The sequence below is a fragment of the Euleptes europaea genome, chromosome 21 (assembly GCF_029931775.1).
Source record: "Euleptes europaea isolate rEulEur1 chromosome 21, rEulEur1.hap1, whole genome shotgun sequence".
NCBI classification, from domain to species: Eukaryota; Metazoa; Chordata; class Lepidosauria; order Squamata; family Sphaerodactylidae; genus Euleptes; species Euleptes europaea.
This window is the reverse complement of record NC_079332.1, coordinates 292,960-308,334: the sequence shown is the minus strand read 5'-3', so window position 1 is coordinate 308,334 and position 15,375 is coordinate 292,960. Positions and strand designations below refer to the sequence as shown.

At 56.1% G+C, this 15,375-nt stretch overlaps 1 protein-coding gene across 1 annotated transcript; it reads right to left on the bottom strand.

Annotated features, from left to right (window-relative positions):
* Nucleotides 1-6,169: 6,169 nt before the first annotated feature.
* AQP8 (aquaporin 8) lies at nt 6,170-12,539 on the bottom strand. Its single transcript, XM_056866432.1, has 5 exons — nt 12,289-12,539; nt 11,479-11,605; nt 10,158-10,372; nt 7,639-7,773; nt 6,170-6,212 (listed from the first exon to the last, which is right to left on the bottom strand). Exons 1-5 carry the CDS (start codon nt 12,537-12,539, stop codon nt 6,170-6,172), a joined length of 771 nt encoding a protein of 256 aa, XP_056722410.1.
* Nucleotides 12,540-15,375: the final 2,836 nt, after the last annotated feature.

Here is a 15,375-nt window from a genome sequence, read left to right as displayed (position 1 = left end):
ATCACTCTTTCTCCCACAGTTGCGATCTCTGCCCCCCCCCAAAAAAACCCTCCCCTCCCCACAGCTCAGGACCAGCTCTCCCAAACATTATGAAGACTGATTTTATTCATATTATCGACATGAGCATTTCCATAGCAACAGCAGCACTTTATTAAAAAGGGGGAGAAAAGACTAATAATAGGGCCGGGTGCCAAGCGGAGGGTAGCTGAAGGGAAGGGAAGGGGGGGCTTTCTGGGGTTCCAAATGGGCTGGCAGAACTCCGGGAATCTCTTTTGGCTGGCCCACCTCGCCTGATGCCAAACGGGCAGGGACTCCCGCCAGGAAAGGGGCTCGGAAAGGCTGGCCAACCCTGAGAGATTCATCCATGGGGAAGCAGGAAGGGGCCAGGCTTGGTGGTTTGGCAGTAGGGACCAGGAACGCACGGGAAGCTGCCTTATACTGAATCAGACCGTATCAGAATAGAATCATAGAAGGGGCCGTACAGGCCATCTAGTCCAACCCCTTGCTTAGTGCAGGATCAGCCTAGAGCATCCTTGACAATTCCAGAGGTGTCCATAGGCTTAAAAAGGTCAGGGACTCCTGGCCTGCAGTTGGTGAGAGGGCTGAGAGGGAGGGCATCTTGGCCATCTTCTGGGCATGGAGTAGGGGGTCACTGGGGGTGTGGAGGGGAGGTAGTTGTGAATTTCCTGCATTGTGCAGGGGGTTGGACTAGATGACTCTGGTGGTCCCTTCCAGCTCTATGATTCTATTCTATGACTCTATGGTGTGAGCTGCCTAAGGGGCCAGCACAAGGCAACTTCCTGGTGGATCTTGCCCAGTGATCAACTAGCAAGGAGGCGGCCGAGCTGAGTTGTCCACCACAGGCTCCCCCCACCCTCTCAGCTGGCCCTGCTTCTTCAAAAGGGGGGTGGGAGGTGGCTGGTGTGAAATAGGGGGGCCAATCAGTAACTGCTGGGATGGAAGCACGGACGGGATCCAAGGCAGCTCAGGAACACACGAGGCCGCTCCATTTGCCCACTCCTTCTCCAGCCTCTCCGGGTTGCTTTCAAGAGTTCTTCCCACTCAAAATTTAAGAAACTTTAATGGATGAATATAAAGCACCCCACGTGCTCTGCTCACGCAGCAGGCTGGGAACAAAGAAAAGGGAAAAACACCCAAGCCCCCCTTGTGGAACCTTTAATCCTGAACAATGTCTAAATAAGACAGGCCGGTATTATTGGAAGTTGCTGTCGTCAGCAGTTCAGCATTTGCCTTCGATCCCAGGGCTGGGATTCCTCCCCATCGTCCGTGGCTGCATGAACAAGATGGAGTTGCTAGGGAAGCCTTAGTCCTGCATAGGGAGGGGGCCACGACTCAGTGGCAGAGCCTCTGCTTGGCATGCAGAAGGTCCCAGGTTCAATCCCCGGCATCTCCAGTAAAAAAACAACCACCACCAGTTATTGGACGCTGGGGTGTGGAATCCTATGGTATCAGATCTTGGAATCTAAGCTGGGTTGGTAGTTGAATGGGAGACCACCAAGGAAGACTTTGCAGGGGAAGCCAACGGCAAACCACCCGCCGTGAAAATCAATTGCCTTGAAAATCCTGTGGGGTCATCCAAAGTCAGCTGTGACTTGACAATATTCTCTCTCTTTCTCACACACACACACACATTGGACCATGCGAAAGGCCTCTTCCTGAGACCCTGGAGAGCTGCTGCCAGTCAGAGACAGCAATACTGGCCTTGGTGGACTGATGATCTGACTCAGGAGAAAGCAGCTCCGTGTGTGCACGGGTCAGAAGTCAAAAGATAAAAGAAAGAGGGCTTCTTTCTCATGTCCTGGGGATTTATAATCTTCCCTTGGGAGACTCCCATCTCCCCACTGGGGTTGTTCTGATCTTCCTGCCACAAGAGGAAGAGAAAACGTCTTCTAGCCATTTGGCTGTTCCTATACCTGTCCCCTTTGAGCATGACATGCTAGCGAGCTGTGAGATGGGAAACCCACCCGCAGCTGGGTTCCAACTCCTAAGCAGCGTAGTCAGAATGGCTGGAAATACTGGGGTGAATTCTAGGGTGGAGGGCATTTCTCCACACCCTGCATAGTCACCCGGGTGCATAAACTTAAATCGTGGGATCAGAAGACGACCCCCAAAAAACGGCATACAGACTGTGGCATTCGCACCTACCACTGTTCATCTCTTCGCATGAAGAGCGAGCGCCAAACAGGCAGGATGAGGCCGGTGAGGGTGTGTCATTCTCGGGCAATTGTCCATATACAGTCCCAGTTTCATTTTTTTAAAAAACCTGATTTAAGAGCAGAGGAGCGACAGATCAATGCACTAAACGAGTTTCTAACTCTCAAAAGCTCGGGAGTGTAGAGAAAAGTCTTTGCTGATTTCCTTTAGAACTTCCCTGGAGTAGGCATGGTGTACTTTGCTCCGGAGGAGGTCTCCTGAAAGGGGAAATTTATAATGGTTGATATTGTCATTATTGTTGGAATTATGCTGCTGTGGGAGTAATCGAGTACCACTTGAAAAGGCAGGTGCGGGCACACCTTTGGGCGTGCAATTAACATTCCAGGCCGGGCTAAATTTTGCCTTCTGCTCCCGCTGGGCTGGAAGGCGTTGGGCAAAACACTGAAACTTCCTTGCCTTGGAAACAGCACGGGGTGGGGGGCGAAGGAGAAGGAGGCAGCCCCGTTTCGGGTATGCTCGGCCCTGCATTTTGCAAGCCATTAAGCCAAAGACACATGAACACACGAAGCTGCCTTATACTGAATCAGACCCTCCTGGGTCCATCAAAGTCAATACTGTCTACTTGGACCAGCAGCAGCTCTCCGGGGTCTCAGGCAGAAAAGGGTCTTTCACATCACCTACTTGCCTGGTCCCCTTAACTGGAGATGCCGGCGATTGAACCTGGGACCTTCTGCATGCCAAGCAGAGGCTCTGCCCACTGAGCCACGGCCCCTCCCCACTGGGAAGTGCACCCGTTTCGTTTTGGGGAAGCTGCCAGATATCACACCTCAACCAGGCAGCGTGGAAAGGCATTTCTTTGCCTCTGGCATCGCCGGCCAAGTGTTTTCTTCCCCTGGTTTAAACAAACAGCAAACTCCTTCCTTTCCGATGAACCAGCTTTTCCCTTTCAAACTGCAGGTTGGGGCATAGATGCTATTAACCCTTTTGCCCACACAAGTGATGGTTTCCAGCAAGGCTTCTGACACCCACATCGTTTGGGGGCTTTTAGAATAAGTGCATTGGAAGGGTCTTGAGGTCCTGCCATACCTGTGATCTTAGTCACAATTGCTATGCTTCCTCCCCATTTTGGGGGCTTGGGGGGCAGGCAATTCCTTGGGGCATAGGTGCATCCCCCCCGTCCCGCCGCCCCCCCCCCCGGCCAAGCAAGGTCAGTTTTACTCCAGAGCGACTGGGAAAGATGATGAAGGAATAAGAGCGATTCCTTTGTGTGGGAGATGGGGCAGCCCTTCGCAGTAATGAAGACAAGCCGCAGGAAGATGCGGGCAGGATGTGTTGCCATGGCGATGCTTTTAAAATAACAGGCGGGGAAAGGGGGAAAACCAGAGCAGAATGGCTCTTGGCTCCCTCGGGGATCTCCCTCAACAAGGTGAATGAGGGAAGCAGAGATGGGGGGGGAGGAAAAGGGCAGAGGGCGTCCATCCCAATGAACTGGCCATGGCCCCTCCAGCCTTCAGAGAAGCCTCTCCAGAAGAGAGCAAGGAGATGCCACAACCAGGTGTATGTGTGTGTGTGTGTGGGGGGCATTGTTCAAAGACCTTTTGGAGTCGAAAGCAGAAAATCCACATTACATCTCCCCTCCCCCCCATTTGCAAAAAAGGTGAGTTGCAGCCCCTGAACAGGTCCACAACCTGGCCAACCCAATGGTTGGTGGGATGCCTCCCCTCCCCACCCTTAAGAGCAACAGCCAGGCCTCACGGGCGGTTTCTTTCCTGGCTTTTGCTGGAAAGCATGGAGGAGCAGATGGCTTGTATACCCATCCTCCCCCGTGTTCTCCAGCCTCTGGGATGGGAAAGAGGCTGGGGAGGGGGACAACTGTGGTTCAGGCTTGGGGTGGAGGGGGTGGAAGAAGGATGGGGAAGGGGGTGGTAGAGGGAGGGTGCCTGTTGGCTCAGGTGAGTTGGCAGAGGGCAACCGAGGCTGCTGGCTACTCAGCACCTCCCGTCTCAAAAGGGAATTCCTAGTGTGAAGCTGCCGCCCCCCCCTTCTTCTTCCCCTCCGGGATTCCTGAAGCCCTTTCTCCAGGCGCACAAACGGGGACACCCCCCCCCTTCGTCACACATGGAAGAACCTCCAAATGCGGCAGCCAGAAGAACTCAAAGGCCTCCCCACCCCCCACCCCATGCTGCATTTTTATCTCAGCAAGCAGAGAATCGAATGGGATAACAGAAATAGAACACGGGTTTCAGTTTTTGGAAACGGGGATGTCTTTTGACTGGGCTGACCCGCAGCAATCAGGAGCTCCCCCACCACCACCCCGCTGCCTGAGACCAGACAGTTTGTGCCGGGAGCCAGAAGGGTGACTAAATCCTGGCCAGAGAGCAACCGCCCCCCTTCCCTGATTCTGCCTCTGAAATGAAAACTGGAGTGCAAAGGTAGATTCATTTGGTATTTATTAGCAGCCCCGGCCCAGTCTCAAGGGAAGCCAGGGCACAGGCCCAGAATCAGGTTGGAGGGCCAAGTGGCAGAGGGGGGGGGCCCGCTCCGGTCTTGAAATGCGTTTCTTGACAGCGATGGAAGTCGTGTCTTCGAACATGCACAGAGTGCCTTTCCTTCCCCCATAGCCAGCTGGCCACACCCCTCCCCTTGTTTGGGGCAGGAACCCCAGGCAGACTTCAGCCCGACCATCTCTTGCTTTGAAACTCATTGTTTATTTTGAGCACCCACCCAGCCTCAGCATATCGCAAGGAAGAATCAAAAGGAGTGCCTCTGTGCATGCTCAGAGCGCACTTCCTTGCCCAGCTTGAGGTCACCACCACCCTCTGGGCATTTGACAGCCTTCCCTACAACTGTCTCAGCATACTAGGAGAAGCTGCACCTGTGGAATTGCTGCCAGGAGGCAGCTAGCCAGCACCCTTGTGCTCCATTTCCAGAAGTCTGCTTGGCACTGGCTCCCCCCCCCCCCAAATTGTGGGCACAGCTGGCTAGGAGGAAGTGGGCCCTTTGGTCAGGCAGGTGGAAAGGGAGCCCCCAGCCTCCTGCCCCCAGCCTAACTCACTGCTGGCCCCTGTTTTTTTTTTTTTTTGCAAAGGAGGAACTCAGCCATCAATTCGGGCTGTCACTGGGGGGTGATTTACGGGCTGCCTTCCAGGAGCTCTGCTTTGACTCGCCTTATTAGGATCTACAGCTGCTTCTTTGCGGCAGCGCTTGGCAGGGAGCAGCGAGGAGGGCTGCTGCCACACACCACCCACCATGCCAGGGAGAGCAGAGTCCTCAGCCTGCAGGAAAAGCACGAATTACGGAGAATCCTCAGCTGCCCTGCAAGGAGGTGGAGAGCTGGGAGGCCTTACAAAGGGGCGGGGGCGCTCCAGGGGCAAAGGCGGGCCCTCACTGCCCCTGTGCCCCATTCCTGTATGCCACAAGTATCATAGCCAAGAGCCTCAGCTGCCAACCCTAGCTGGACGTGAAGCAGAAGTGAGCCAGCCACTGTGGGCAGCTGAGTTTGGAAACTGCGAAAGGCCGCGGTGGCCAGAATGCCCCCATTCTCCCGTGCAACTGGCCTGGTCAGCAGGAGAGATACCCCTCTCCTTGGGGTGCGGGGGAGTGGGGGGGACCTTTAGAGCCCCCCTTGCCAAAACACTGGATGTCTCTCTGTAGGGCCTCCTCTCTGGAAAGAAAAGGACAAGAGAGCCAGGGGCAGCTTCCCTCCCTGCGGTGGAGACTCGGTAAGAAATCCCATCATTTAACAAGCAAACAATACAGAAGGAAGGGGGGGCTGCGCCCCCCCCGGCCAGAACCCAGAGCAGTTTTGACTTGAGCCAGCAGAGAGCAGCTCACCAAAAAGAGTCCAAGGGCCGACCTGCCCCTGCCAGGTGGTGGCGCTGCCCTTCAGCTTGGGGGTGGCAGTCAGAGAGGGAAGCAGCACGTCACAGGTGGGCAGTGCAAGAGAGGTCCGACCCCTGCTGGAGATGCGCCACCCAGTCGACTGGGGGGGTGCTCATTTGAGGAAGAGGCGGGTTTTCTTGTCTCCAATCAGGAACCTGGAGGGGAAAAGAGAAACAGATGGAGAACAGCCAATGAGTACTTGAAGGGCATTGAAGCTGCCTTATACCGAATCAGACCCTCAGTCCTTCGAGGTCAGCAATGTCTATTCAGACTGGCAGCGGCTCTCCAGGGTCTCAGGTGGAGAAAGGTCTTCCACCTCCCCTAATGCCTGGTCATTTTAACTGGAGATGTTGGGGACCGAACCTGGGGCCTTCTGCAAGCCAAGCAGAGGCTTTTCCACTGAGAAACAGCCCCTCCCTCTAAAGTGGAGCAAGCAAGGAAGCCACTGTGGTCGCCCAGCATTCTGTTCCCAGCGGTGGACAGCCAGATCCTCCCAAACGGGCCACCCACAGAGGTGTCGGCAGGGCTGAAATGCCTTGCTGGGAAGGGCAAGGGTGTGATTTTAAGCTGAAAAGGCCTGGATCAGAACCACAGCTCAGAAGGGGGGGAACTGGGGCATTTTCAAGCAGACAAATGGTGCGGGGGGGCCATTCCTGCCTGCTTGACCAGTGTCGTGGCCCCAACCCACATTGCCCTCTTCCCCCACATAGCTTCTTCTGAAGGCCAGACGGAGGTCCAGTCCTGGGACTCCCGTGTCAAAGTGTGATTTGATCCACCCCCAAGAGAGCTGGTGGAAGGAAGCGTGTGTTGACCGCCTAGTTTTATAAACTATTCTGTGTGTGTGTGGGGGGGGGGGTACCTCATAAACAAGGCGCTGCTTGTTGTCCAACAATAAACCTTAACTGTGTGAGAACAGACGTGCAAAGGCGTGCAATTAAAATAACTAGCTCCTCCGCAGGCGCTTTAGTGCTTCCCAAAAAAACGCATGGGGGGGGCAGGAGGGGCTTTTTGGCTCGGCCTCTGGGAAACCTCTAGCGCATTCTAGTTTGGGGCGAGGATATTGCCAGGGACGCTTTGCGGCTGGAGGCACAGGGAGGACAAAACTGGGAAGGCAGCAGGCACGGTGGATGTGCCTCATGAGCAGACAGTCCCCCACAGTGGCACTGAGCCCAGCGGAATGACTGACTGCAGTGCAGGGGAGGGGGGGCTGTGCCCTTTGGGCCATCTGGGGCACCGTCTGGTGCCCAGTCGGTCATCAGGCCGTTGATTCGGGGTCCCAGAAATCTTGCACCCAGGGCCGTCTTCACAGCATTATGGGCCCCTGGGCAAACCAGTGTGCTGGGGCCCCTACGACAACCACTCACAGGAATGAAAAGTTTAGTATAGTCTAGACTACTATGTAGTAGTATTTATTTATGGCAAGCCACTTAACATACACAGATTAGCATAGGGCCCCTATACTTGTAGAGGCCCTGGGCAAGTGCCCATCGGGCCCATGCGTTAAGATGGCCCTGCTTGCGCCCCCCCAACACCCCCCTTGTGGCCCTCCCTCCCCCTGCCCCCTTTAGGAAGCCCGCCTACCTGATCAAGGCTCCAACCAGCAGTCCGGCCAGCATGGGCCCTACCCAGTACACCCAGTGGTAGTCCCAGTAGTTGGCCACCAGCGCAGGGCCAAACGCTCTGGCTGGGTTCATGCAGGCCCCCGAGATGGCGCCCCTGTGCAGGGAGAGAAGAAGAGCAGGCGGTCAAGGGCCAGGCAGAGGCAGCTCCTGCCCAGGACATCCCACGCAGCCCGGTGGGGGGGTTTGGAGCTACTCAGAGGAAGCCCATCGAGGGGCCTGAACGGCCTCTTCCCCCCACCCCAGTCCCTCCAGTTGATCCAGGTGGCTACAGCTGCCCTTTGCCTCAAACTTTCAAAGCCAACTTTCTGCATTTACTCCCTTGTGGTGACTGAGTGCATTCTCTGACAAGGGTCTAGGACCCCCACCCCCACCACACAGAAGCAGAAGAAGAAGAGTTGTTTTTTATACACCGGCTTTCTCTACCACTTAAGGGAGACTCAAACCGCCTGACAATCACCTTCCCTTCCCCTCCCCACAACAGACACCCTGTGAGGCGGGTGGGGCTGAGAGAGCTGTGACTGTCCCAAGGTCACCCAGCCAGCTTCAAGTGGAGGAGTGGGGAAACCAAGCTGGTTCACCAGATTAGCGTCCTCCGCTCATGTGGAGGAGTGGGGAATTGAACCCGGTTCTCCAGATCAGAGTCCCGCTGCTCCAAACCACTGCTCTTAACCACTACACCAAGCAGCCTCTCACACTCAGAACCCAGGCGACAGGCCAGCGTCGTGATGGCCTTTGCCATGTTAAAAGGAAAAAGAGGGGGCAGTGGATTGGAAATCCAGACCCCCCCCCAGGAAAAAAGCAGAAAATAATGGGCATCGTGGTTGGTTGGTTTAGAACAGTTATAGGGGCCACCTTTCCACCCAAACAGGGTCCCCAAGGTGGTGAAGCCCTGGCGTGCTAGGCCACAGTCTGGCAGACTCGGGTTCAAATCCCCACTCATTCATGCAGCTTAGCGGGAGACCTGGGGCCAGTCACGCTCCCTCAGCAGCACATACCTCACAGGGTTGTCGTGAAGATAAAATGGGGAAAAGAGAGCCACATAAACTGCCCTGAGCTCCTGGGAAGCGGGGCAAGGTAAAAAAAAAGAACCACACACACAAGACAAGACTCCTGTGTGACACTCATGAAACAGCCCGTGTCTGCTCAGTTCCCAGTCTGCACTTCCCAAATGCCACCCCACAGAGGACTGGCACGCACTGCAACATACATTCAGAAGGACCTCCGTTTGTCAATAAACACTCGTGCCTCTGTGTGTGTGTGTGTGTGGGGGGTGTCAACCGAAGTCCTGCAGCTGCTGCATCTTTTCGGATGCCCCCTTGGCCTCCCCTGTGCCTGTTTCAAGCTGGCAACGGGCTCTTCTTGGCAAGGGGAATAGACGGAAAAATTCTGACTGGCAAAGAAAGCTGAGGAGGGCCAGGCAGTCACCAAAGTGAAATGCCAGTCAAGCGTCAAAAGCACTTTGGCTCTTGTTTCCTTTCCAAGCCTTCATGTGATTTCCAGAAACAGTGGGAGAAGTTGCATTCCACCCCCCCACCCCCAACCAGGAGCTCTTCCCTGAGCCCCAGCTGGTCTAGCGCGGGGGGGGGGGACTGGGACATTTGCCAAAGATGGGTCTAAAGGGGGAAGAGACAGATTCACGGAGGAGGAGGAGGCATCCACCGATGGCTGTTAGCCAAGGGAGCCCCGGAGGGCAGTGCCAGGTGGCAACATCAGCGGAAAGTCCTGCCCACCCCATGCCCTATTTATCGGCTCTCCCAGGCAACTGGTGGGGGGCTGTGTGTGAGACGGGAGGCTAGACCAGATGGAGACCCTCACCGGTCTGACCCAGCAAAGTGCCTCTGATGTGGTTACGACATGAGATCAAGATCATGAGCATACGAACCTGACTGGCGTCATGCCAAGCGACCTGGTGTGGCACTACCTGCTCTAACGGGCAGTGGCTCTCCATGGTCTCAGGTGGGAGGGGCGGGGGGGTGTTTTTCCTTTCCCAAGCTTGCTGACCAGCGTGGTGTAGTGGTTATGAGCGGTTGTTCGGAATGGTGGACTCTGATCTGGAGAACTGGGCTTGATTCCCCACTCCACCACATGTAGCCAGCTGGGTGACCTTGGGCCAGTCACATTTCTCTTAGAGCTCTCTCAGCCCACCTACCTCACAGGGTGCCTGTTGTGGGGAGGGGAAGGGAAGGTGATGGTAAGCCGGTTTGATTCTCCCTTAAGTGGTAGAGAAAGTTGGCATATAAAAACCAGCTCTTCTTTTTTTTCCCCACTGGAGAATTTTGCTTATCCAGTTCCTAGGGCCCCATAAATGGACCAGAATTCTGGATCACGACCCCTGACCTGCCAGTTGTCCAAGGGCCCTGACCAAGCCGCACTTCCCCGAGTGCTGGGCCTGCTGTCTCCTAACATCCCAGCATAGCCCCTTGCCCGGAAAAGTCAGTGGTTGCCACACACAACTCACCAGACCTGCGGCCGACTCACCCTGCCAGGATATCCACCGTCACAGTGAAGCCGATGCAGAAGGGGGCCAGGGGGCTTTTGGTTTTCTCATTGATGGCCCCCATGCACACGGCGAGGACGAGAAACATGGTCATGATGACCTCGCTGACCAAGGCCTTCCCCAGATGGTCGTCCGACGTGATGGTGGTGAATGCCGCCCCACTGGTGTTGGTATACCTTTCGTCGGCGGTCACAGCCTGCAAAAGAGAAGCTACAAGTTGGGTTTTGTCAAGAAGAAAACCCCACATATACTCATGGAAGGGGGTCCTGATGAAAGGAGGCGATCCAGGGCTGGGACAGGAGGCACAGATGGATGAGCTTGAGGGGTGAAGGCAGGCCTTGGTCTCCGCCACCACTTACAGCCGCTCCCGAGGCTCTGAGTGTTTACACCCGGCTCCGCCAACCCAGAGGCCTCTCTCCTCCCCTGCCTGCTTATCGCAGAGGCTGCCCGGACACATTCCCGCTGCTGGTTCCAAGGTGGCGCTGAGGCTGCAGCCCTTCCAGGAATTCTCCCTACTAAGAACCCAGTTGAACCCCCAGAGAATCCCTGACAGCAGAGATTCCAGAGGGCAAAACCCATTAAGCCCCATGAAGTCCTGGCCAGTTTTTTCCCTAAGTCCACCGGAGTTTTGGAAGCAAACGGATATGCCGCCTGCCAACGAACTCGAGAAATCAACTGGGTCAACAGATAGCTTTTGCTCTGCAAGCAAGCCCTAAATACCTGCAGAAGACGGGGGTTGCCAGCTTTGGGTTGGGAAATTCCTGGAGAGTTTGGGGGGGTGGAGCTTGGGGAGGGGAAGGGTCAGGGATGGGCGGGACCTCGGCAGGGTATAATACAATAAAGTCCGCTTTCCAAAGCAGCCATTTTCTCGAGGGGAAGTGACCGCCGCAGCCTGGAGACCAGCCGTCATTCCAGGAGATCTCCAGCTATTACCCCTGGGGGGCTGGCAAACCGAGGATGATAGCGGAGCTCTTCTTAAGGCTCAGGAGGAGGAAGCGGCACTTCCTAGCTGGAGGAAGCCAAGCTTCATTTGTCTTCTGCAGACCGGGCAGAGCAAAAAACCTCCTTGGTCTTCTGAATGGTTTGGAGGCGAAGGCTGGCTGGGGGTACGAGAGGCACTGGTCTCAACAAAGGGCGAGGGAGATCCCACCCCGGCTCTGCCCACAAAATGCAAACTGCAGGGTGGGGGGCAGCCTCAGTTTGCCTCCCGGCCGCGCTCAGGGAATGAGCTCCTGTCCCCCAGGGAGCTGCTCCCCCCTCCCTCTGGAAGAAGCTGACCCCCTGCCCCGTTCCCAAGCATACCTTGGCAAAAGCAGCTCCGATCAGCCCCCCACACAGCTGGGAGACCCAGTACGGGATCACCATCACCATGTTCAGCCCACCGACCAGCCAGGCTCCGAGGGAAACGGCAGGGTTGAAGTGGCCCCCGCTGAAAGCAAGAGGGGAGGGGGTCCGACATTAAGAGGGGAGGGGGACCCAGGGCGTTTCAGCTGGCAAGTTAGAGCAGGATCCTTGGATAAAACCCTCACAGCAGGCTAGAGACGCACCGGGGGGGGGGGGGCAGACCCGCTCGCCTCAGAGAAGGCCATGCGTCCCCTTACTACAAACGTTCCCTCTGGAAACGGCCAGCCCCACTCTGTTCAAGGACCTGGCAGCACCCAGCAGGATTCCTCCTGGCACCTGGTGCTGAACCAGGAGGGTGACCCTCCCCACAGGTGGGCAGAGGCAGTGGCTCATCCCATCACCGCTCAGCTGCCCCGGGGCCCTCTTTGGCACCAGGAAGACAGACACACACACCCCGGAGACATGCCTGCTTTGGGCAGGGGTCCCAGTTGCTGCTCCCCCCACCTGATGCTTCCCAGAGGAAGGCTGGGACCGTCTCCACCCCCACGTGGCTGAACCATGCCTGGAAGGAGACGATGTCTGGGGAGGAGGAGCCCAGAACACACTGGGGGGAGGTCTCCTCTCACTGGTGCCCCCAACTGATGGCCAGAAGTCTTGTCTGGCTCCTTCATTTTGCACCCCTAGCTGAGTGAGCCCCTCTGCCCATGCACAGAGCGCCTCTGCGGATCAGCCCTCAAGGCCTCTTCCTGCTGCTCCTCCTCCCCTCACCTGATGTTTCCCAGGACGGCGATGGTGAGCCCCAGGGCCAGTCCGTGCGCCAAGGCGGGCTGCAACCGGCCGGTGCCGTCCTCATTCTCGATGACCGAAACGCAGCCCATGAAGATGAAGAAAGCCGAGCCCACCAACTCCCCCATGCAGGGCTGGACGTACTGCTCGAACCAGTGGGGCCGCGGGGGGCCGGCTTTGCCTTCCTCCTTGCTCTCCTTGATGGACATCCGCCCAAACTCCACGTCCGTCATGGCTGGAAGACAAGCAGGAGGACTTGGGATCTAGCCAGCGCCGCCAGGTCAGGGGCAGCGAGGCCACTCCCTGGCACGGGACTCCGGATTCCCACGGCACCTGTCCGTCCCGTGGGGTGCCAGGCTCCAAGGGCAGGGACTTGGCAACACTGGTCCCCCTATTGTTCTTCCACCTGGCTCAGAGGAGACGGGGAAGCCAAGGATGGCATGGCTGCCCTGCTGGATCCAACCCAGCCCCACCAAGTGGGGAAAAGTCCGAAGCTGGCCAAAGAGCTCCGGAAGCACAGGCGGTGTTCCGCCAGGAGAGCCCTCCCTCTGCACTCCAGAGGGGCACAAGGTTGCCACCTGCTCTGCAGTGTGCCATGAGGGTGGGGAGGCAGCCCCCCGCCACTTTGCTGTGGGACGCTCTTAAGACTCACACATAGCAAGGGGCTGTTGTTCAGAAGCCAGCCCTCCCTCCCTCCACAGAGCCGCTTCAAGACCTTCTTGAGGAGAGAGCTGACGCCCAGGGGGACACATCCATCGGCTAAGGATGGCACGCTTAAAGGGCAACGCTTTTAAAAGCAGGGTTTGGACCACAGCTGTTGCCTGTGCCCTGCAAAAGGCAGCCCCGCTGGCCTGCTTGCTTGGAAGCAAAGAGGAACACTCCCTGCATGCTGGGAGGGTGCTGGAGGAGGCCTCCACCCCCCCCTTCAACGTCCAGAGACCAGGCAGAGAGGGGCGCACCATGTTTGTCGCTTGCAATAGAAAGAAACCTGCCCTGAATTAGCAGATGTGATACAGAAAAGGGGAAGGAGGAAATGGGGGGTCTGAACCCACCCATTGGCTGGGCTTGGAGATGCTGCCCTTGGTATTGTGACCCCCGGCCAGGATGCCAAGCCCCCCCAGCAATGCCCTTAGAACTTGGCTTGGAGCCGACCGGACCCAGGGGGTGGCACGTACACCTTGCGTGGGGTGGCCGGGTCTCTGGAACCAGCCCAGCTGTGGCCAATGCAGGGGGAGATTCTTCTCCAAGAACGGAAGGGTCAGTTTGTGCTGCGAGGGAGAAACTCCCTGTTCCCTGCAGCCCTCCTCTGCAGCCGCATTTGACACTTCATTGCTCAGCCGGCTGGTTCAAAAAGAAAGTCAGGCGGCTCATCCCCACCGCTTAAAATCTTTGAATCTGCAGAAGGCTGGGCTTTGGAAAAACTCCTGGCAGAGGAGAAGGGATGGCGACTGCTTCAAGGGACAGAGCAAAAGATCTCTTTGGATATGGGGCTTGGGGTGGCACCGAGACACCCGCACGTGTCTCCCTCAGCAACAGCCACCAAAAACGTTTGTTCCCACAGCGGACACCTGGGCTGCCGTCCCTTTGGGTACTGAATCCAGGACCCCGGGGATAGACGTACTCTTCACACCAGGGCCGGGGTCTCTGAACATGGTCAGGGGGCCTGGAAAGGAGCTGGAATGGCCCCCAGGGTGGAATTGCATTCATAACTGATATAATCTCATCAGGCTTTGGGAATTTCAAGGGAACTTGAACTAAGGACAAGAACAGAATATCACCGTTCTTATCTTGCATTCTTATCTGCAATAAGCAACACTCAAGTTTATTGTTTTCAGCTTAGCACTACTCCAACGATGGTTGATACACACAAATGCCCCTTGGACCATTTCTCTGTTCCAGTGGCGACCAGGGCTGGGTCTCTGTTCTCCTTGTGCCCCCCACCAGCCACCCAACTTAACCCCCCCCCCAGTCTGGCTTTGAACCAAGAGATCCAACCAGGGAGAGCAAACCTTGGAATTACACAGAAGCCTTCTCCTGGCAGGACGGGGAAACAGAGAGAGAGCTCATGGACAGCTCTGAAATTAATCAGGGACTTAAGAAACAAACAAGCCCTCATTCTCCTCCCTAGAAGTTGCCAGAAAATTCACATTTTGTTGTCCTAAACCGATCTACTTCCCTCCCCCTCTAGCAAACACAGGAGCCAACGCAGAAGTATTCAAGGGTTTAAAAAAAAAAGAAGAAAAAGGGGGGGATACTACCATGCCAAGTATATACTTTGCCACATTGAAGACTTATTTCCAAGCAAAAGCTTATTAGGACTTCCCTTTTAGTATTTTCAAAGTCATCTTCTCCAGTTCTGAGAATGAAACTTGGAATGCAGATGGGAATTCTGTTTAATTGGGGTGGGGGGAACTCATTGATAAGTAGATCTAGCCTTGGGAATACTCTGCCCTGGGAAGCATTCCACCCATATCCCTCAAAGCCCACTTTTGACAAGAGCTGCCCCATTCTATCAAGCCCCCACCCCGGTGCCCCTTCCTCTGACAAATCCCACCTACCCCAGTCCCACTCACCCTGGGCCAAGCAGGGGTGCTGCCAACCTCCAGAAGGTGAGGAAGAACAAACACCTTCATCCCCCACCCCATTGGGAGTCTCTGGAGATACTCACTTCCTCGAAGATCAGGAGCTGTGTCTGGTCACCACCAGGTCCCTGGTGCCAAATGTCCCTCTTCCGTGGTGAGGAATGATTTACTTATCTCAATGAAATATTGCCACACTCCCTGCTTGACCTGTGGCATAGGAGAAGTGTAAAAAAAAGAGGGGGGAGGATTTCTGTTGGGGGGGAAAAGAGAGTCAAAGCCAAGGGGGTGTGGGCGTGGGCAGCAGGTGGCTGAGGGATGGCAGAGCTCCAGCGGGCTGCTTCAAGATCGGGCTGCTCGAGCCTGAGCCTAGTCCAGAGCACACAGTGCAAATCCCGCCAATGGAAAGGGAGCAAAGAGCCTCTTCCAGCACTCCCTGCCCCCTGGCGGACTCACACCGACACTGGGATGAAGCAAGAGTGTCTCTGAG

Coding starts and splice junctions, on each gene's coding strand:
- AQP8 (XM_056866432.1), bottom strand. CDS start 12,539: ATGACGGACGTGGAGTTTGGGCGGATGTCCATCAAGGAGAGCAAGGAG. Junction 11,606..12,288: donor GCCGTCCTGGGAAACATCAG/GTGAGGGGAGGA, acceptor TCTTGCTTTCAG/CGGGGGCCACTTCAACCCTG. Junction 6,213..7,638: donor CTGGTTGGAGCCTTGATCAG/GTAGGCGGGCTT, acceptor TTTCCCCTCCAG/GTTCCTGATTGGAGACAAGA.